The 23,641-nt window shown below is 38.5% G+C and overlaps 1 protein-coding gene across 1 annotated transcript in view; it reads left to right on the top strand.

Annotated features, from left to right (window-relative positions):
• The window catches only part of LOC141910092 (protein jagged-2-like), a 50,110-nt gene that overhangs the window by 25,268 nt on the left and 1,201 nt on the right, over positions 1–23,641 (top strand). The window contains exons 6-22 of the mRNA XM_074800841.1: positions 454–514; positions 3,327–3,457; positions 14,710–14,829; positions 14,927–15,040; positions 15,700–15,927; positions 16,601–16,647; positions 16,808–16,981; positions 17,087–17,237; positions 18,595–18,762; positions 19,989–20,102; positions 20,187–20,300; positions 20,387–20,645; positions 21,278–21,363; positions 21,702–21,815; positions 22,138–22,253; positions 22,987–23,253; positions 23,332–23,463. Coding sequence (XP_074656942.1) covers positions 454–514; positions 3,327–3,457; positions 14,710–14,829; positions 14,927–15,040; positions 15,700–15,927; positions 16,601–16,647; positions 16,808–16,981; positions 17,087–17,237; positions 18,595–18,762; positions 19,989–20,102; positions 20,187–20,300; positions 20,387–20,645; positions 21,278–21,363; positions 21,702–21,815; positions 22,138–22,253; positions 22,987–23,253; positions 23,332–23,463 — 2,396 coding nt within the window. The remainder of the gene's footprint in view (positions 1–453; positions 515–3,326; positions 3,458–14,709; positions 14,830–14,926; positions 15,041–15,699; positions 15,928–16,600; positions 16,648–16,807; positions 16,982–17,086; positions 17,238–18,594; positions 18,763–19,988; positions 20,103–20,186; positions 20,301–20,386; positions 20,646–21,277; positions 21,364–21,701; positions 21,816–22,137; positions 22,254–22,986; positions 23,254–23,331; positions 23,464–23,641) is intronic.

Below are 23,641 nucleotides of genomic sequence, written 5' to 3'. Positions count from 1 at the left end.
CGTGTGAATACTGATTGGTTCTAGAAGGGACTTAACTCACTTGTCACTTTATTGTTTTGATTGCATTTTAGTAACGATTGAATGATTTATATGTGAACACGGTCTCTTATTAATCAAGGGAGTGTTCTGGGCTAGTTTGACCCCGGCCAAATCGGTTGTGGCTTATGGTCCACTCCACACAACGACCTTGTTCAATATAAGCCGTGATCGCACGAGCATTTTCGGCCCGGGCCAAATTTGGCCTGGAACAACTGTTCACACGGGTGCCAAAATTGGCTCGGTCAAAAACATCTGAGCAGGCCCAAGCCAAATTTATATCAGCACAGGAAAAAACGATTGCGTTTGTATTGCAACTGGTATCGGAAATGACCCACTTCACTTTGTTTAAGCATCGTCTCTGTGTGATCGCGGCTATAGGTTCCCTCTGTTTTAACGTTACTTTTCTATTTTCAGTCATTTGTAAAACTGGTTGTCATCCTATCCACGGTTCGTGCTCAAAACCAGGCGAATGCAGGTAGGGATATATGCGTTCCCGCGCGCGATAAATGCCAAACCGCGTAACGATTCGCGCTCTCGTTTTCAGTGCGAAAAATCTTCCAGTCTCAGCCTGAATAATTCATTAATTGGCTACGCTTTCGGTAAAATAGATAATGGAGGAAAATCAAGGCAACCCCCTGTCATCATTCAATTATCCGCATCTGTCGGCTCCGTCACTTCAGTCCATCGATTTTCGCGCGGCATATCTTTCTTTCTTTTTTTTTTTTGTTGAAAAATTTAGTTCGATTTTCAATAGATAACAAAGGAAAATAAATGTTTTGAATCGTAGCTCGAGGATCTCGTTGAAATCCGGACGCTTCAATGATGATGAGCCTTCGAAAGTAGATTCAAAACTCGTTGACGGCATCCGCTTTGATTAAGCGATTATTATCGTAAGAATACAAAATATTTGTTTCGAAATAACGGAATCGCGAATAAATCCGTTTATTGCGGCTAGATTCAGCTGGGTCATTTTGTAAACCGCGATGAAATTTGTTATCAGTTCATTTTGATAGCTGCCGAGGTCCGCTATGGTTAACTTGTTCGTGATTTTAAAAGCAGTACAGGTAAGGGTAGATGGGCGTTTGGCTAGGTCTACTAGCAAGTTCAGCAGAAGTAAATGAGAAACAAGGTATCAACTTTTAGCCTAAGCACCTAATTTTACTTTTCTTATATCAAAATCTGAATAGAATCTATCCTGATTAGAAAGGTCTGACCATAGAAAGATTTAATTTCATGTCTATATGTCTATGATAATGTTGATAACAATGTAAAAAAAAAAGAATCATAATGCATCATAAATTTACCACCAGATATATTTAAGTGCGAATTCATCCCGGCGGCAATGGATTGTGCATATTCAAATTCATCTCGTCGAGAGAGTGCTGACTCAGCATTTGGTCTAAGCACCCTTATAGGCAAAATAAACAGTTCGATTTTAGTCTATACGAAATCCAATTATCATTTCAGTTTCAAAAACGCTATCTCGCGGTATTATCGGTATTATCTCGTGGTATTATAAGCTACGGAAATGCCCATTAAAATTTTGTGCACCCGTAAGATGTTTGATATCTCACTGAAATCTCATTAGCGTTATTGCGTAACATCTGCAGAAGTTTGCCCGATCGTGCGGCCACCGGCTGTGAGGCGGGGATCGCGCGTGGAACGTTTCGAAACGATCATCGCGGCTTTGATTATCATCTTCCGGCGAAAGAGCGAGCGCCGATTAAGTTTTTACGAGCAGCCCCCGAGAGTGATTTTCGGTGCCTCGTGTTTTTTTTCTTTTTTATTTTAGTAAGAAAAACGCGACGATATTCAGTAATATTCCCAGATGGGTTCGTCGACCAAAGTCTGCAATCAGACAACTAGCTATTATTTCGATGAAACATCTTTGCGCACCACTTAAATAATGGCAGATGGTAAAATTTGCGGTTGTCCGCAATCTTGAGCTATTGAGAAAGAAAAAAAAATACTGAAACGAAATTTGCCCTGAAAACACTTCACTTCACTCTAGCCAGTAACTGTGTGGTGTCTCGGTTTTCCGATGTTTTAGTAGCTATTTCGTTACTGGTATGATTAAGATAATGTTATATCGGGCTAGCTCGGTATGCAAACATTTTCAATTTGTCCAGTCTAGTCGGGACAGAGTCTAGCCCGAGTAAGTGGTTTCGTCTTACTATATGTCATCTGCGGGTTGTTTGACATTATGACAAATAGTGAATTATGACGTTCATTGACTGGCTTTTTACGTAGGTTGGTCGAGCTATGAATGAATTAGAAATGCCTTTTAGAAATTGTCCAGATTTGACAAACTTGTCGATAATTCATATTTGTTTTTTGTTTCATCGCCTCGACATTTTTGTACGTCGAAGTCGTTTTTCCATTAGGCTAATTAGATCTATTTAGAACTGAGATTGTCTTTTCGATTTCAACCGGCCATAAGATCTGATGAATGAACTACCATACTCGTCAAGGAGATTGATTTACCGTCGCAGACGGATTCGGTCAATTACTTCCTTACGTTCTTTATCATAAAGAGCTTAGATACGGAGCTCTTCTTTATTTGGTCGTCATCATCGTAACTAGAGAAATAATGGATCGGGGTGATTAATGAGTATTAGTACTAAATACCAGACTGACTATCGAAACCACAATATGAAGAACTGTATCAAGTTATGTGTAGTCTATCGCTTAATATGATTAATCATTGCCACCGGACAATAAATACTGGATACATAAGATGAATAAAGATATCGTAGTTTGATATGATAATCTTACCCATAGATTGTCTAGCATAAAGACTTCTAAATATCCAGTGGCAAAATGAGGAATATGTATTTGTAAATTGTCAGCTACTGTATGTAACAATTTTGCCTGATTTCCGAGCTGCAAGCTGTCCCTGATTGTCAGGTACAGTCCCTGAAAATGCCTAACTGTCCGTGCTAGTGTTTTATAGAAAATCTATCGTTGTCCCTAAAACAATTTCTATTGTCCCTCTAAAAAATTGATTTCATTTCTCCTTATTTTGTCCCGGATAAATTAGTTTTTTTGTCCGTGATATGATAATTTATAAGTTGGCAGGTCTGCGAGTTTGAATAAGATTTAGGATGATATACTGAATAAGATATATTTGATCATTTGCTGAAATCAGTTGTTCAAATTTAGCTTACGTTGTTAACAGAATGAAATATATGCCATCATTAATCTAAGTTAAGAAGTTTTTGAGTCGAAATATAGAATATATTTAATTTCGAACTTTTTTGACAATGAATTATGTAACATATTTCCAGGTGCGCGTATGGTTGGCAGGGTCCGCTTTGTGACCAGTGCATTGCTTACCCGGGATGTCAACACGGATCTTGTAGGTCTCCATGGGAGTGTATTTGTGACGTCAATTGGGGTGACATACTCTGCAACAAAGGTAAGGAATATTAAGATCTCAAGAATACAGTAAGACTGCACTCTTCATACTTTGGTATTATTACCTTTAGTACATATCTGTGTGAATCAGCCATCTCTAGTAACAGTGTGGAGGAGCAATTTAGACAAAGTGTCTTACCAAAAATAACTACTAAGAGTACTGTTGCATTCGAACCCCAGGCATCTCGCAATCACATTTTACCTATTATTGACGGTAACAGAATTAACAAAATGAAATTATGAAATCTTTGAAATTCTCTACTTCATTTGGATTTTCAAGGCCATGTATGAAGTAGGCATTCATAGCAATCCTGGAGGAATATATTTTGTATGTGTAGGAAATATTTGGACAGAAGTTCAAGATTAACCACAGAAACTGAATGAAGGGATGAGATATTTCATTTTCTATCATCTTTGAGTAATCTAAGCTATCAATATCTTATTCATGGATTATAAACATACAGCGAAAACTGCTTCTTTAGAGTTTCCATTTGCCCATTTAGCAGTACGTTAAATCGATAAGCCTCTATTCAATCTTCATTATTGAATATCCTCTTTTCTGAGTTGTGGTGGATAGTTGTACACGGGGAGAAGGGTACCTTACGGATGCCACCCATTAAACAATTCTCTAGTTTATACATTCAATAAACACTTATCTTAAGTACTGAAGTAGTTGAGTTGTGCATACTGCACTTAGAGGAAAAATACTAACAAAGTTTAAAAACAACCCGAACAACGCCATAGCAACCTTCGAAAATGGGTTCTTTATTTCAATCGAGAAATGCTAAACCGGCATCTGCTCGATGTTTCTGGGACAATGCGCTACAAGCACCTCGGAAGCTGTGACCGATGTGATGCTCGTCGCAAGCTTTTATCATGCATCTGCTTACCTCTTATCACTAATATTGTACGGACTTATTCACCCTATTCATAAGTCATATCGATAAACGTTGTGGAAGTCTTTTCGATTCAACGATGACAGCTGGACTTCAACTGACCACATAACAATACGCCCCTGCTGGTGTTGAACCGGTCTCCATCTGGTTACAAAACATCATCAACAGCGTTTCAAGTGTTTATGACCAATGATTTGATAGACTATGAATTGCGATCAAAGCATATCATTATACGTGGCGAGGAGTTCAAATCGGTTCCTTTCTTGGAATAAGCGCTCTTTCTATGTTCTACTGGATTAGCTTATGTATAGTAGTCATTTCAAAATACCTTTTTCCTGTTCGTTCAAAGGATTGCGCTTCAAAAATCTAATCTCAAATATGGGTAACAGGTAGAAATCCCCCTAGGTAAAAATTCCCCCTGGTAAAAATCCCCCCACATTTAAAGAAATATAGTTTAAAAGTTATAGAAAAATCTACGTATCTGAAGAATTATCGTAAAAAGTATTATCTGTTTTCATTTATCCGTGATCGATTCATATTCGTCACAACCAGATTCTGAGACCAGTTTGAAGTTAACACTATGAAGATTTTCTAAATCGTTTCATGCAGTTGATTCTGCATTTCCTCATTATCATTTACCTAGGACATAACTGTAAACCAATGATCTATATAACTTGAAACCGCCATTTAGCATACGGTCATGTGCTGAACCATTTTGGGTGGCCGTTCATTTACAGGCACTTATTTCAAAAATGGCACAAATTTGTCCTAAAAATTTGCACTTAATTGATTGATAAGACCTTCAGATCACGATTGGTAGAACACTATATCCGTGTTGACGCGATGAGGAGAGAATCCCACAATGATAATAAAAAGTCTGAAAAAGAAACTTCGAGATAGTAGTTTATTTCAACGTTTCGACTATATCCTAATAGTCATCTTCAGGAATAATGAGATACTACAGAAATTATGAGATATATATACAATCCAGAGACAAAGAGACTAATTCAAGTAATCGGAGATGATACAAACTAAAGGAAAATTAACGTAGAAACAGTTACACGCTAAAATAGATTAAAGGGAAGCAAACTAAGGGGTGATTATAAACAACAATAGTGAGTATAAATATAAATGAAACTTAAAGTCAGTAGTAAAAAGAAAGACAAACTAGGGGGCACTTAAATTAAAACAAAGGTGAATACAAGTTAAGTCAGAGACGAAATTGATGAGAGAACAAATATCAAATAATCAAAGGGGAAATCAAGTGTTGAGTTTAACCAGTTTACAGAGGACTTTTGATATAAGTTTATTATGGGGTGAAAAACCATTGTTAAGGTTTACAACGTTGTTCGGATTTTCAATAATTAATGCAGATTCCAAAATATGTCTTCTAGTTTTATCGCTGCAAGGGTAAATTAATTCAGCATTAGCAAAATCAAAATTGTGTGAAGTCTGAAAAACGTGACTAGCAACTCCGCTTTCAGGTTTAAAGTTTTTTACATCTAATTTATGCTCTTTTATGCGTTGATTAAGATTCCGACCTGTTTCTCCTATATATACTTTGTCGCAAACTTTACAAGGTATTTTATAAATTCCACAGTTTAGGGATTCGGTTTTCGGTTTGTTATTAATCAATATGTTACTAAGTTTATTATTGTATTTAAAGATAAGTTGTTTATTTAGTGACCGAAGAGAAACTTTAGAATTCTCGAGGAAAGGTACATACGGTACAATGATAGGCTGTTTATCGGTAGCCAACGTAGGAGTTCTAAGGTTGTTATTTCTAAAATGCGTAGTACGAGCTTTAAGTAGAGATTTTTTCAATAGGAAATCGGGGTAGGGAAGTTTTTTGAGAGATTGGTTAATATGGTGAATTTCATCGGGTAGAAATGAGGGGTCGCAAATTCTCAAAGCGCGAAGAAATAATCCTTGAGCTAAACCGAGTTTAATATCCGGAGAAGTAAAAGAGAAGTAATGGAGGTAGGATTCAGCGTTGGTAGGTTTCCTATAAACCGCGAATTTCAAAAAGGATCCACAGTTAAAAATCAAAACATCCAGAAAAGGTATTTTACTATTAGATTCCCATTCATACGTAAAAGCCAGAGACGGGTAAAGGGAGTTTAAATATATAAGAAAGTTATCAACATTGAAGTCAAAGGGAACCAAAGCCAGAACATCGTAAACATATCTGAGCCAGATTTTAGGGTGAATATCAGTGTAAAGAGGCAATATTTCAGATTCAACATGTTCTAGGAATAAATTAGCTAGAATAGGACTAAGAGGATTTCCCATAGCGATACCGAATGTCTGTTCGTAAAAACAATTGTTGAATTCAAAAAAGGAGTCCGTGGTACAAATAGAGATAAGGTCGATGATACAATCCGTAGGAATGCCGAAGTTAATGTTAAGTGATGGTAATCTGCGTTTTAAGAAATCAAGAGTAGGTCCAAGAGGAACATTGGTAAAAAGGGAAGTAACATCAAATGATATAAATTTGTCGTTGCCAGGGATAATATTCTTAATACGTTCAAGTAAGTGTTGATTATGGCGAAGGTGCGACAGAGAGAACGAACCGAGCACCGGAGATAACTGTTTCGCGAGAAATTTAGATAACCGGTATGTAGGAGAATTACAATTGGAGACTATAGGGCGCAGTGGAACATTATCTTTATGAATTTTAGGCAATCCATAGATATATGGTAAAGAGGAAAGACGTGAATGGAACTTATTCAGAGTTTCTTTAGCGGAGGGGAAACGTTTAATAATATCCGAAAGACTTCTGTTGAAATTAGCTTGCATACGAGGAAGAGGATTCGATTTAAGTTTCTTATAAACACCAGGATTATCCAAGAGAGATTGCATTTTAACATTATAATTATCCAGATCTAAAATCACAATCTTGCCACCTTTATCAGCCTTAGATATTTTAATAGTCTTTAACTTCCGTAGTTCTTGGAGGGCGAGCCGAAATCGACGAGGTAGATATTCAAAGAGGTTCCTGTTGAGTTGATCGCAAATAGCCTGTAGATTCATGAATATAAAGTTATAGTCCAAACTGTTCGGAGATGATTTGCGATATTCCAATTGGGTGACAAAGTCTAAAACATGTATATCTTGATGAGGAAGAGAAAAATTCAAACCGTCTTTCTTTTTACTACTGACTTTAAGTTTCATTTATATTTATACTCACTATTGTTGTTTATAATCACCCCTTAGTTTGCTTCCCTTTAATCTATTTTAGCGTGTAACTGTTTCTACGTTAATTTTCCTTTAGTTTGTATCATCTCTGATTACTTGAATTAGTCTCTTTGTCTCTGGATTGTATATATATCTCATAATTTCTGTAGGATTTCATTATTCCTGAAGATGACTATTAGGATATAGTCGAAACGTTGAAATAAACTACTATCTCGAAGTTTCTTTTTCGGACTTTTTATTATCATTGTGGGATTCTCTCCTCAAGACCTTCAGATGTTGCCCGGGATCCACCATTTTTTTTTTTTTTATATTCGTTTTTTAATTGGTCAGCGCTGAAACAGACAATCAACCCACCTCCACAGATGGTCGGTACCTTGTTGTTATCAATGATCAAACTAATATAGTAACACATGTCACATGTCTAGACTTGAAAGTACAGCCAGGTCAGCTACATTCTTGTCATTGTACATATCGATTATAGGATCGTTTATATGAATTGATGTCATATGTACTGACAGGAGGTTTATGATTCCATTTAGAATTTAGGGACTCGTCACAATTTCATGACTTTGAAATCGAAACTGGTTAGATTTTCTTCGTATAATTTCTGAAGTCTAAGTTATTTTTTCCATGAAATGTTGACTAGTATCAAGACCGGAACAGAATTGCTCCTAGATAGATTTGCTCTCATTGTCATCACCGTGACTATGTTTTTTATCATTGATATGCGGTACGTATTTTGCCGGGGTCCGCGCATGATAACCTAGCCGCGCCGAGAACTGAAACGTACTCAAATAAACCGATGACGAGATGAAACTGAACGCTAGTTCCGTTTCAAGTGAACAGATGGTATGTGGTGAAGTTTCTATTTTAACTCGGTTTGACCCTTTCCCCCTGCGACTGAGATTCCAGCCCTGAAGATAATGATAATCCTGAATCGAGAATCATTGACTACGGTTTCTCGCTTGATGTGTATTAATTTCTGCTTGAAGTAGCAGCGATCATTACACTGAGCAAAGTCTACGAGGAGCATCGACAATTATTACTACGACAATTATTACTACGACGTCGCGCTCCGATATCCGAATGTTAAATGCATGGGTGTCCTCCGAAATAATCTTCTCTACGAGGAAGAATGTTCGGATTTAAAATTCGAAAGAGAAGTTCACAATAAAGATGCGCATCGTCGCGAAATGCGAACCGCCGTAATTGCTGATGAAAGCGCGTTTCGTGTAGTGGCAGATGGGGCTGCTACGGACTCTTGAGGTTACTGGCGATAAGGTATTCGCCGTAGTGGCGAGCAAACAATCGCAAGACATGCATCGACGAAATTGTTAAAACGGATTTAATGAAAAGTGAAATTTACGATGGCGTCGAACAAAAGAAGTGATTTATTTATACGACGGGGAGGTATATTTCCCTGCTGTTTCTTCGGACGTCCGGCCCATCCGCAGATACGCAGCAAATTTTGTCAACACGATCGTAAAGTGATCTTGTGAATAGCTGCAATTTTTATCTGCAAAGCATATAAGTAATCGTGAAGGGCTCACCAACGTGGCGAGCGCCAAAGGTGCAAAGCCATCAAAGGGGGACTTGCCGCCCTCCCCAACAAAATTTTGAAATTTTGGTGTTTTCCAAGGCTATTTGATGGCTATTTGTTAGCGGTCATGGGGGAATAATTCATATTTCTTCATGAAATGACAAAAAAATTTTCCTTAAGAATTTTGAGGGCAGCTCAATTTAATGGGGGACTAGTGCCTCCTGGATCCACCCTTAATTGCGTGCGAATTGCCAATGGTTCCAGAAGTGTCCCACTTCTCCCTGTTAAAGCATTGTTTACTATCGAACGAGTGGTTTACGCGTAAACACGTTCTCTAATTAGGCTCGGGCCAAATTTGACTTGAGCCTGATCCATGCCAATTTGTGGTCCAAGCGATCGCGCGGCTATGGGTAGTAACCGAAACGCAAAATCAGTCATTACCGTCTATTGCGAAGCCTTAACACGCGATTTGCGTATAATCGGTGCGACACAAAAGTGTGTACGATATAGCTCACCCCGGAAGTATTAAAACCGGATCATGTATTATATCGGTATTATATTGGGCACGTGTTGGCAATTGGTTTTCATCGCGGGGCGAACGGGCACGAGGCGCCCGAGCGGACGAACGTGTGTCGCAGATTATACACCACTTCATAACATAAGTTTAGTCTATCAAAAGATTTCCGGACGATTTACTTTTCGAATTTCCTAACAACAATACCGGTCGGTGCGCGATGGATGCGCGGAAGATTTCTCGTGTTCGTTGTCGTTCTTTTTCCATCTTTTCGCCGCTTTTCGTTCTTTTCAATGATCGTCGGTTGGATTCGATTCCGTTTTTACGAAACGAGTTCTCTAAGTTCCGTCCGACGCGACATCGACGATGATAATTGAAGTGGCGCGTTCTTTTTCACGACGACGAACGCGTAGATTAAAATTCGTCTTTGTACGTTTTCGTCTTCATCGAATTATGCATTCGATATTTGATTTTTTTCACTTCGGAAAGTAGGCCTCGCTGCCGGGTTGTACGTATTACGGCGCCAACCACCACGGCTCGTCTATTACCCGTTAAGCAAATATCACTATCATCAGCCAATGAGTGAGTAAGCTTGATACGATTCGCGGAAGCGCTCCACGAGTTGCTGTAGTAATTCTTCTCGTATCCCGACCCTGGATGTCTTTCCGTGAGCGTATCTATCGCCCTGATCTTAGTGGTGGTAGTATAGTAGTAGTGGTAGTAGTTGTAGTAGTAGCTAGTATTGCCTGGGATAAGTAACTAGATATCATGTGTGTGGCTAATAAAAGCTGTTGCAGTAGTACCAGAAATCTAAGCGGCGATCGCACGAGCATTTTTGCCCCGTGCCAAATTAGGCCCGAAACAACTGTTCACACGGGTGCCGAATAGGTGCGTGCCTGTTTGGCCTGATGAAAATGTCGGACCAGGCCCAAAGCAAGTTTTAGGATGGGTCAAACAATTACAATAAGTGTCTCGCTTCACTTTGTTTAAGCATTGTTTAGTATCAAGTGAGTGGTTTGCATGTGAACACCCTCTGTGACACGGGCCAAATTTGACTCGGGCTTGACCGGTGCCAATTCAGTTGCAATATAATTTTATGTTTTTTGTTTTTAATGACGGGGGGGGGGGGGGGGGTATCACCGCCATATTTCTCAATACAAGGCAAAATTACTCGTAGAATCCTGATAACATTCAATTGGATTCATCAGGCAATTTGATTTAACTCCCGAGCTGCAAACGGTCGTTGTACTTCGATCCGAATGTTCTTTATTCAAATAGGATATCAACCCCGAACCATTTCATTTTACAAACAACCTCCTCTGACTGGTTGTTATTGCCAGGTGTTACACAGCGATGAATGAGTGGCTGGTGACAAATTTTGTTGAATATAATGACTGAACTTTTGTTGAATATAATGACCTGTATGGATGATTTATCCATGAAAAATCAATAATGACCAAGTCGGTTAAAACGATGCGCGTGAGCAGCAATATATCGGTGCATCGTTTTCGGGTATTTAGTAGATTTATAGGGAAACTACTATTATTGTAACGATTCATAAGCGACCAGCATATGGTCAATAATACCTTGCTGTGCGAACACACGCGGTGTCCTCGGTAGCCCATACGGGCGCACTATGGTTAATGGGCCATTATTGAGTGTGCGCAATTTTATTTCGCTTTCATAAATACGCGACACGTGAAACACTTTAACCATAGGCGCACATGCTAATTCAATTGCTACAGTCGCATTTGGAGAGTTACGTTTCGATTAAAAAAAAAACCTCTATATCCAAACTCTGTCTCGGTGATGCATTTCATCGGGCCCTAATAATGATAATGAAATAAAAGAATTTAAAAACCAGAATTTATTTATTCAATCAAAAATATATAAAAGACACGACGTTTCGATCTCACCCTAGAGATCATCGTCAGGTTTTATCTTATTATCCGTTCACCACGTTTGAGTGTGGTTATGGTTCTATCAATGATAATGAAACCTTTTTGGCCCCCGGATGTTGGCTGCAGTACGCTGAAACTTATAAGAAATTTAAGTTCCGTTTTGATATATCGCCCTGGGCAGCGATTCTCATTCAGGCTGCATTATAATTTCATACTCAGTCATAATGTCTTTTTCGTCTTAGATTTTAGCCATATTTCTTCGAGCGAATCTGACCCTAAGTGGCCTATCTGAGGTTTTCTTGAGTGATGTGGCCATCTGTCAGTTTTTTTAGCATTGTAGCCGGCGATCCTGTTAGTTTTAATTGATTATGTTGCGCGGTATTGAATTTTCACAATGGCCCAGGATGCGAAGACTGCTGGATATCTCGCAGTTATAAAAAACCCGATCAATTTGATGCTGAGTTCCAAAAACGAAAGCTCATTTAACGCATTATTTCCGATTTTGGCAGGTTCTGTAGGTGGGTCAAATAAAGATTTTGACAATAGAGGTAAAGGTCAAATTTCCATTCATTTCAGTTGTTTTTCGGTTTAAAAAACCAAATACTTTTGAGGACTGTTAAAAAACAAAAACTCATTCATTCACTTTCCAATATTATTTAACATTTCTTATTTCTATTCATGTCTTTCAAAATCAAAATCATGAAAATGGAGCCAATTAGCCATAAAAATGAACAGTTGCCCAATAGTATTGACTAGTAACAATCGTGGAAATGTACTGAGATGGTTGATATTGTTCGCGCTATTGACCTCTCAAGCACTTTTTGGTAGATATTAGTGAAATATACCCATGCCTAGTGTAGGGCTGAGGTGTGACTAGGGGACCAGACAATCCAGTGACAAAGGCACTTTAATCATATCAAGAAGATGATATTCAAAGAAAAAAAAACGTTATTTAGTAAATTATTGCACTCGCTTTAGCCGCAGCAGTCGCTGCACTTATAACGCCACCGTGTTAGGCATTGCAATTCCCAAAAATTGGCCCATTTTTGAAACGAAAGAACGTATCACTTGCTGAAACTACAGTCTAAGTCCATCATAACGCCATCCACTGCTCACTTAACGCCATCATTTTTCAAAGAACAAATTTGCTCAATCAAACTCAAATTCAATGAAAACATCATTCTTTGTGTCGCCAAAATTCATTACGATGCCATATTTTGCCATCAGTCCCAACAGTAGCGTTATAAAGGATTTTTACTGAGCATAATTTCTTATCTAAGCCGAGTTTTAGGAGAACTGCATCTTAGCTTATAGCTCGATCTTCGGCCCAACCCCTGCACTAGTATAACAATCAGTTTTTCATGAATTCCCTTCATGCAAATGTACTTGCCAGATGTGCTTCTTTTTACTACTAGTTTTCTAGTAGGTGTTTATCTTAATGAAGACTGTAATGTCGCAAAGTTTCTAACAACCCATTCGGGTATCAAATTTCAACTGAGGGAAACAGATGAGTAAATCTGATTAACGTTCCTACATCAAGCTAATAACTGCACGAGCATTAAAAGCTGGCTCGAAACATCAAAGACTTCAATTTGATTGACTTTTTCTCTCGATTCTGATAAAGAGCCAGATTTACGCGGCGGAATAATTTTCGAGCAAGATTTGCTGCCCGCGAATCGAATTCGCTGGCCAGATTTATCCCGAACGTTACCGGCCTGTCAGTCGGTTACGGATTATTGTGTTATCGTAGTTACGGACCCCGTTTAATCAGCCCTCGCTAAAAACCAGTCCGCATTTTATCCGTCGTCAATTAGAGTGACTCTGAGCCGACGTATTAGCTTTGTTATCCAGCCATAACAAACAGCGGAATTTCGATAGCTAATTGTCACATATCGTATAGCCTTTTTCAGTAATTAAAACCTCGACCGCACGAGACGGTTGTGCAAACAATTTACGGAATTTGATTCGCAGCGGCTTTTAATCCGAACAAGCTTTCGGCTTAAAAATCTTAATGGATATTTGATGTATGGCTTTTTCTGATATGAAGACGCAAGGTTTTCGCGTCTGATTCATTCGCGAATTGGCCGGAACCCAGGTTACGTTCAGCGCGCGGGGGAAGTGTACCCAAAAAACAAAAACAAAAATGATTAACATGATGATACATGAGATGGATGAAATGAAACATGACATGTTTATACGAAGACATTAGTAATAGAGCATTTACTTATGAATAGCTGAATATCAAGAATAGTAATAAATAGTAATACCATGAGGAATCAGTTTTGGATTGTTCATAATTTCGCCGGAGTAAGTTTTTTAAAGCAACTTTATAATGAATTGATAGAAGGGGAGAAATTAACTGTAGTAGTTTGGTTTTATATATATATTTGTATGGGCCTGGAACAACTGTTCACACGGGTGCCAATTAGGCTCGGGCCAAATTTGGCCCAACCAAAAACGTCGGACCAGGCCCGAGCCTAATTTTAGCACCAGGCAAATGATTGCGTTTGAATTGCAACTGGCACCGGAAATGATCCACTTCGCTTCGTTGAGTATCGAGTGAATGGTTTACGTGTGAACGCGCTCTCTAATTAGGCACGGCCAAATTTGGCCCGAGCCTGATCGGTGCCAATTTGGCGCGGGCCAAATCTTCTCCGTGTGATAGCGGCTATTGATAAGTAAAGGAATGCTGATGTATTGTTTCACAAATGATCAAAGTCAAAACTAAAGTGTCCCCACCCGTTCTTCTACAGGGTATGATATACAGGGAAATTTAGGTTTGGCATGTGCAGCGCTGCCAAAATCTGACCCCAGGTCCACAGTTCTGAACTCCTCCAAATCAAGATACAAGATCGTTGCTCACAAGATAAAAAAAAGTTAATCGATGGATAAATGCCATAGCGACTATTGAAGTAACCATTGTAACCATGGTTTCTGTTCACTAGTTAACTGTAATGATAATCAGACTGCCCTCTTGTTATTTGCTTTCGCACACTCATTCCTTTGGAAACAATTGAAAACCGGAGTAGGATGTATCCTGAAAATCTTCCAGATAACCCATTTTCACCACCAACCTGTATTTTCACACAACCATGGATTATTTTTTGCATTGAATTACTTTATTTCATATATAATTCTTAGCTATCATTACCCTTCTCGATATTCCACGGTATGCGTTTCAGTTTTCATATTTTCTAATTGCAGATCTGAATTACTGCGGCACGCATAAACCGTGCGTAAACGGAGGTATTTGTAGTCATTCGAAGATATCGGAATACGTGTGCGCGTGTCCTGAAGGTTTTACCGGGACAAACTGTGAAATAGGTAAATACTTCTTTATCAGGAAAAGATATCTTTCTAGAATTCTTGTTTCATTCTTATTTCGTTAATAAATTTTCGTTGTGGTTTTCAAAATTGGCAGCATTTCATGCGTGTTCTTCGGATCCTTGTCAAAATGGAGGGACATGCGTAGAACTGAATGGCTATTACGTATGCACTTGCAAACCGGGATGGATTGGTGCGAACTGCGAAATAGGTATATACATTTCTTCTTTAGGCATCTCTCAATTATCATCAATTTCTTCAATTAGCCATTGAAGTCGGATGAGTGTCGGTGTCATGTACAATATAATATAATAAAATACAATAGAACTTTATTAAACTCTAAAATTTTTACAATTAAAACCGTTGGAGTAAAAATCAATATAAAGTACAGGCAGGTAACGTATATATCTATGGTGAATTATCTTAGGCTCATTGATAACCATAATGTTTCTGAAGCTCCGGCCTAAAAGAACACATTCACAAAGTCGCTTAAATTTATCAAAATGTTGTATTCAACGCTTGATATCACCGCCTTGAGTATGATACCCCTCCCCAGAGACTGAAGGTGTGGACACAATCAATTCGTAAGAGAATTCTATCTGAAAATGGCTTTACCAGTGGCAGATCCAGGCTGTATTTAGACGTTCTAGATTTTCTAGTGCCCTTGCAGAAAAAGCTCAAACTCTAAAGCATTTTAAACTCCCAAATATGGCTTAAATTTGCTGGGGCGATATCCCCATCCTCTTGTTTTTCTGCGGTTATATCGAGACACCAGTACTTGCCTTGTTGAAGGTATAAATGTGCCAAATGGGGTAGAACACTGAATTTTGTGATTATTTTTCATTTTCTGACATTTTTTCTTCATTTTAGATATGGATGAATGCGCGTCGAATCCATGTTTAAATCACGGTACATGCATTGACCAGGTGAACGGATACACTTGTGACTGTCCGGACGGTTGGCAGGGTCCGCGGTGTCAGCTAGACGCGGACGAATGTAGCGGTAGTCCGTGCGTCAATGCTCATCAATGTAAAAACCTATTCGGAGATTATATTTGTGACTGTCAACCGGGATGGGACGGAAAGAACTGTGATATCAGTAAGTTGTTTATTTTGCCAGGAAATAAGGACTTCCATTTATCCCTTTATGACTTTGTAAGCCGCGATCACACGAGCCGGAACGACCGTTCACACGGGTTCCAAATGTGCCTGTTTGGTCGAGGCCAAATTTGGCCCGACCAAAAACGTCGGGCCGGGCTCAAGCAAAATTTTAGCACAGGTCAAATTATTGCATGTGAATTGCAACTGGTTCAGCAAATGTCTCGAGTTACATTGTTTAAGCATTGTTAAATATCAGATAAGTGGTTTACGTGGGAACAGGCCCTCAAATAAGATTTGGGTCAAATTTGACTGGGGTCTGATCACTGCCAATTTGACCCGGGCCAAATCGTCTCCGTGTGATCGCAGCTAAAGTCCCATCGCATAGATTAATCAGTATAAAGGCTTATTGGTGTATAATTTTGATGCACCATGATTATAATGATTGATGTCAATAGTGGAATATACAGGCAACCATATCTTTTCTAAGAAAAGGTGTACCGTATCAAGAACCTAACTTAGTTGCCCAGGACATGCCACAGGAAGGTATTTTCCTGGAAAATAAAATTCACCTTTAAGAATTAAGCCTATGTGCATACATTGCCATTTTCAACCCAGGCTTTCTCTCAATCTGTTATGAACAGAAAATTTACACTTCGCTTTTCTTTTCGTAGATGTGGACGATTGCAAAGACAAATGCCAGAATGGAGCCACATGCACTGTGAGTTCCTAAAATTGCATGATCAAATACCATAGCTTAGAAAAAGTTGCTTTCTTTTATTCATTTCGAATATGAATGATCTGGTGGTAACATATTTCGTCAATACGATGGTATGGCGTGACGCATTGTAGTACGTTTTTTGTGTACTTTTCTTCTTCAGGATTTCGTTAATGATTTTCTGTGTACTTGTCGTGCGGGATACGAAGGACGTTATTGCGAAATCGATATCAACGAATGCGCCAATAAACCATGCCTGAACGGGGGCCAGTGCCGAGATCTTGAAGCCAAATACGAATGTGTATGCCCAAAGGGTTATTCGGGGCTGCTTTGTCAGGTAAAAAGAGCCTTTTAATTTGTTTTCTCGTAAAGGTTCGATGTTCGTTAATCGGACAAATAAATCGTTTTAGGAGAGAAATAATCAACTGTTCTCTATATTCAGGATGACATTGACCAATGCGATCCGAACCCGTGTAGAAACAATGCCAATTGTTTTAACTTGCAAGGCGACTATTTCTGTTTGTGCCCGGAAGGATTCGGCGGGAAAGACTGTTCTCAAAATAAAAGCCACTGCCAAAACGGAGCTTGCCAAAGTATGTATTCGGGATCTCACGGTTCAATTCTGAAATGAGGATATAGATATCCGAGCTTATTCATAATTCACCTAAATCGTCTTATAAGAAATTATTAATGTTCGGATATAATTAGATACTATATACGAATAGCTCACTGACCATGATTTTCATCGCAGTCTCGGGACTAGTGTTTACATGCATTACAAGTGTTATTACACGGGGTTGTTAATTTATTATTTCGATAATTCCCAACTGATTTCGCCCGTTCTTCGTCGTACCTGCTGCTCGGTATGAGACGATGACTCACGATTGTATTTGCATTCGCCGGGTGTAATTCAGTTGATTGAATTGATTTCGAGTATAACAAACATATTTCGATTATTATGTTGTCGGGCCGAACAAGCTCATCATCTGTTACCCTTTTTGTGGCTCTCCTTACTCTTGCTTCCAGTTAGAAGTATGTACTGCCTGTGTCTAGCCTGCGTGAATAATAGTTTACCGTACCCGGTTATTTGTCTTGCAATATCAGACTGATTGATAAATTTTAGAGTGCAAGGTAAATTACGTCTGGAGTTTCAGTGACGCTGACTTTAGAGTAAGCTAAATGTTTGCATAACTACTACGCTAGTTTTACAACCACAGACCGGACCGTTGATACTCATGTATATATTACCTTAAATCACACGCTGAGATGTTTTGGGCTGCGTCAAACTGGCCTGGACTAGACCCCAGTCATATTTGGCCTGTGTCTAGTTAGAGCGTGCATTCACATGTAAAACACTCATTACAAAAATTCTAATAAAAATGAAAAAATCTATCAAAATGCTGTAGTAATTGAGCTGAGTCACCACCAGAACCAGATAGCGCTCTGACAGAATTATTTGATCAGTGCTGAAATTTGGCATGGGCTTAAGCCGCAATCGCACGGAGAGGATTTGGCCTGGAGCAGGCCGGAATCAAATTTGGTCTATGCCTAATTAGAGAGCGCGTTCACACCACGTAAAACCACTCACTCAATACTAAACAAATCATCATATGATATCTATTTTCTGAATAATTTACATCAATGTTTAAAGGATATATTAGACTTTCCAGGCACCAGTTTAAACAATAGGTCTAGGTCAAATTTATACTGCATTGAGAATGCTCTTCAAATTGCAACAAAAATCCCAATGGTAGTTAAAAAATATAATTAGTCGTACAAGCTGCTTTCCCTTTAGATTCAGTTTTAACATTACAATATCTGATTACCGGGACACCTCCTAAATTTGCGTATACATGTTACAACCAAAATTGTTTAAATTCGTTCTATTCACATATTTCACTCATTTCGATGAAATACTGAATGTTATACTAGATTTTGACTTGTTTGTAGTTGTTGATAGTTGTACAATCTCAACTGTGACGAATGTGACTGGTAAAGTGGACACGAAGTTATTGCCATCGAATGTTTGCGGTAAACGTGGAACTTGTATCAGTCATTCCGATGGGCATTTTGAATGTGATTGTGACCTTGGTTACACGGGCATCTACTGCCAGGAAAGTAAGTTTCTGATTTTTGTGAGCGGGTGATGCTTCTCATTGTCTAGTTTTAGGTTCCGATGATAGAGACAGCACTGTCTAGCGTATCCATCTAGCATAGATAGTCCAAATTAGTTACTGTGTTATTTCTGTTTGTTCATTTAACCCTTTCAGTGCTGACTAATTAATACCCTATAGTGCTGGAGATAATTTGAAAATTCTAAAAAATTCCATCCTAGTGTGTTGAACAATGGGAATACCACTATAGTACGTCTACACTTCAGTGCGGTGTATCGTTACTAGTATTTCACTATGTTTGACATCTGCCATTTTTCAAGAGAGATAATTACTAATTACATCAATACACCGCGGTGCGGTGTACTAGCAAAATCTATCACTGATTTATACACCATACATCGATGCAGACGCACTGAAAGGGTTAAACAAGTTTATTGCGTTATTGAATTTGTAAATTTTCTGCAGTGTTATAAAATCTGTAAATTTGTGTTGTTGCTCTAATACCTGTAATGGGTTTGAGTGTAAAATAGATAGAATAATAAAATAAATAAATACAACAGTTTAATTTCTTCAACATTTCTATAAGAATTATTGAATCAAAAACCTGTGTGTTTAGATATGATGTACAAGCAGAAACTAAAAAGTTAGATCATATCTCACCTCTACCTACAACAATCATCACTTTAATCAAACTAGTTTTTACTGCTACATTTGCTGAAACTTGCTTGTTCACGCATGAAAAAAATTAAACATTCATCAACCAAGGGGAGGGGGTGTGCACCCCTCCCTGAATCAGACCCTACGGGGTGGCCACTTACCTGGAAAAGTCAAGGAAATTTCTTAAGAAATGTCAGGGAATAATCGGGTAATTTTGTAGAAAAAAAACTAAAAATCGGGGAAAAGTCAAGAAATTTGTTGAGGTCTTTAGGTGGCGCGTAAAATCAAACGGTTTTTGTCTATCGGTTTCATATTTGAGTGTGTCAATTGATTGAGGGAAAACAACGTACATGTCAGAGAAAAGTCTGGAAAAAAGCAAGTCAGATAAGTGACATCCCTGCCCTCGATCCACCTGTCAACTCTCTTTCATTTCTTTTCCCTTATCTAGTGCTTGCTAAGATAGCCATTAGGCTTCGCTCAGCCCAGAAATTAAGCTTCTTTTTTCTCTTATGTATATTGATAATTATTTTGCTCATTTTGAAATATTGAATGAATATTTTCAATATATTTCAGATGTAAATGATTGCGTTGACAATCCATGTCAGAACCAGGGCACGTGTATCGATGACGTGCACTCTTTCCGCTGTATTTGTCAGGATGGCTGGGAGGGTGAACTTTGCAACTTGAGTAAGTATTTGAATAAGAACTAGTCGGAAACTGATAGATTCTCGAGAATGTGTCCATTAACGTTCCATTCGAATGTGATTGTAGATAAAGATGATTGTTTGCCAAATCCGTGTAGAAACAACGGTTCTTGCATCGACATGATAGCGGATTTTACGTGTTTGTGTGAAGGTACATGGAAAGGAAGGATTTGTAGTCAGAGTAAGTATTCCTGCGCATTCATCGAAAACGAAATACGACGAACTGTGATAATTACGTTGAATTACCGGTTTTCTCATCGACTTCAGAAACTAGTTCTTGCGATTCTCACACTTGCATGAACGGCGGAACCTGCATCGATCTCGGTGATACGTTCACGTGCCAGTGTGCGCCGAAATGGGAAGGATTGACGTGTCGTCTACCGACAAATTACAGCTGCGATTCAAGTCCTTGCAATAACGGGGCGACATGCGTGAACAGCGGCAATAGCTTCACTTGTCTCTGTAAAGACGGATTCGATGGAAAAACTTGTGATAATAACATCAATGACTGTAATCCATTCCCATGGTAAGTGGTGGGGTATTACTTTTTTTCTAGCTCCCAACACCCTATAAACAGTGGAACCTTAGCTGCAATCACAGGAGTATTTTAGGCCCGTGCCAAATTTGGCCTGGAACAACTGTTTATATGGGTGCCAAATGGGCCAGGGCCAAATTTGGCCTGACCAAAAACGTTGGACCAGGCCCGAGCCGAATTTTAACATGGGACAAATGAGTTTGAATCGCAACTCTTACTGGAAAAGACTCACTTCACTTTGTTTGAGCATTGTTTAGTATCGAGTGAGTGGTTTAGGTAAGAACGCGCTCTCTAATTAGGCACAGGCCAAATTTGGCTTGAGTCTCATCCATGCCAAATCATCTCCATTTGATTGCGGCTTTCATAACGAACTCGCGTACAATGATTCATTGGCTATTACAAATATGAAATTGTTTCCCAAATATGAGAAGTTAATTATGTTCATACTGGATATAACAAACTATCGGTTATAACGAACAGACTTTCTGGTCCCATGAAAATTCGTTGTAACGAGGTTCCCCTACAAAATAGGGGACTATGGATACAATTTTTGACACTCGTAATTCTGGAGACTCATTTCAAATCAATTTTCGATTATTTTTTTGTTCTTGTTGATAATATAGCTATAATGGAGGGACATGTATAGACGGAATGAACTGGTACTTTTGTCAGTGTCCACTTGGTTTTTCTGGACCGGACTGTCGAGTCAGTAAGTAAAGTTTTCACGAGAATAATTTCATTTCTGATCAGGGGCTTCAGATGCTAATCAGGGAATAGTTTCATTTCTAATCTGGGTTTCTCCTTCGAAACCAGTGTGTTGCATAGTCAATCAGTATTTCAGAAGTTTGATTTTGATGTGATTTTGTTACATCTTGGCATTTGAACCTATGTTATTGAAAATCAGTATGCCTCTTTCTTCCATATTTATTTCTTTACTTGAATGTCTTTTAGTAATCTTTTTGTCAGGAATGTTTGGCATCTGATGTCTTGGGTCCTGCATTCATTGTCGGCATGGAAGCTGATTTACTCAACGTTCTCTATTTCTAGATATCGACGAATGTTCCTCGACTCCGTGCGCTTACGGAGCAACCTGCATCGACGGTATATATGAATACACCTGTAAGTGTCCACTGGGACGTTCTGGTAAAAATTGTGATGAAGGTATGTTGAAAACCTACATGTAAATTGCATAAATTCAGGCAGGTTTCAATTGGGTTCTTCCGAATCTGGAATTATCTTCTGGTACATTTGTTTTGAATCACTTATTCCGCAATAGCATAATCTGTAGAAGACCCGTAGAAGATTGCTAGTCCTAAACTGGAATACGTTTCAATCGAAACCTGCTTTGAAATTGATGTATCAACGCAAAGACTGTTCATAGCGGTAGTTTGCCATATATCTAAGCAGCATACAAAGGAGTCTTGAATTATTTCATCATGGAAGATTCTCAATTACATTACAGTTGGAGTGGGAATTTTTGCAGTTCCACCAGGGCCTGAATCGTGTGAATTCAATCGTCGTATTTATGGTCACAATAGCACATGGCAACATGAGTGTAACTCATGCAAGTGTCAAGATGGCCATGTAGTTTGTTCAAAGGTATGTTTCATTTGTACTATACAGCTGTAAGATCAAGTATAAGATAACCAGTATAGATAAATGTATTCGTTTCAAAGTTCAGATTGATGAGAAGATGTGAAAATGATTGATTTTTGTGAAACAAATGTAAAAAAGTTGATTGTAAAGTGAAAAAATGTTAAAATTCCTGAGTTACCCTATTCTGTAATATGTATTGTATATGCATGGTTTAAAATTAACTGCTTCACTAAATGCATTTATCAGGTCAATTATGATTATATCACCTGGCGTGGGAGGGGGGGCTGACTTACATGGCGGGCCGTCATGCATCATGCACTCATCCTTCTTGCTTAGCGCTCTACACTTTTCAAATGACCTGCAATTCTTTAGAACTTATAGCTACATAGGTGTAATAGGGTAGGTCCACTGAATTATTGAACTTGCACTTATTGAAAATTGATTATCCTCGCTCTTCCAATATGGCTGCCACGTTGGACATTTGACACTGTAGATAGTACAAATGATGTGTGATTTTCTTGAAAGTTTGTGGGTATGATGTGCTAGGTGGATGAATTACTACACCTATCAAATATCTCTGGTTACTCGTACTTACCAAATGACCGCCATAACTTTTATCATATTTGGGGTGACATACATGGTGTTCGGCCACTTTCTAGTTTTCTGTTAGGTTCCTTCCTATCTAGACGTCTCCTAGTATTGCGTGATTTAAAATGATGTTTCTTAAATCTTTCAGATGTTTTGTGGACCGAGAAATTGTCTCACGCATCCTAATGTTACCGAAGAACTGGTCATTTGTGAGCCTCATGAAACATGTGTCGTTCAGACCGAAGAAACTTGTTTCACACCACCGTGTCTTCCTTGGGGTCAGTGCCGCAAACAGGATGCTGTTCTCGACCCCAAACCACCAGGACTGAAAACTAACTGTATTCCAAATACACAAAATCTCAATAACGATTGTGCAAGGATTACTCTATTGTTTGACAAATCAAAAATGCCAACGGTAAGTTATATGATTAAGAAATTATGTGTCTAGTAGAAAATGAATTTTTTTTTTGACAATGGTTTTTTTTCTGAATAGGGTATATCAGTAGAAGGTATATGTAATATATTGCGAGGTCTACCGATATTGCATACTCTTGCGAAAGACCAAGCGTTGATTATTTTATGCGGAATAAATAAAGATCAACAAGATACTATCGAAGTTATGGTGGTGAGTAATGGAGCTCCTCCAACATTTTGCCATATGGGCGATTTCCTAGTTAATTCCCACTCTAGGAGTCTTCACTTAACTGTTGATATTTCTCACATTTTCCTTGTATTGTATTAATGTAATTAATCATGATAACGTAAAAATTTATTGGAAATAACTCAAATACCTCAAGTTAATG

This window comes from Tubulanus polymorphus, chromosome 1 (assembly GCF_964204645.1).
Source record: "Tubulanus polymorphus chromosome 1, tnTubPoly1.2, whole genome shotgun sequence".
NCBI classification, from domain to species: domain Eukaryota; kingdom Metazoa; phylum Nemertea; class Palaeonemertea; order Tubulaniformes; family Tubulanidae; genus Tubulanus; species Tubulanus polymorphus.
This window is presented reverse-complemented; position numbering and strand designations above follow the sequence as displayed.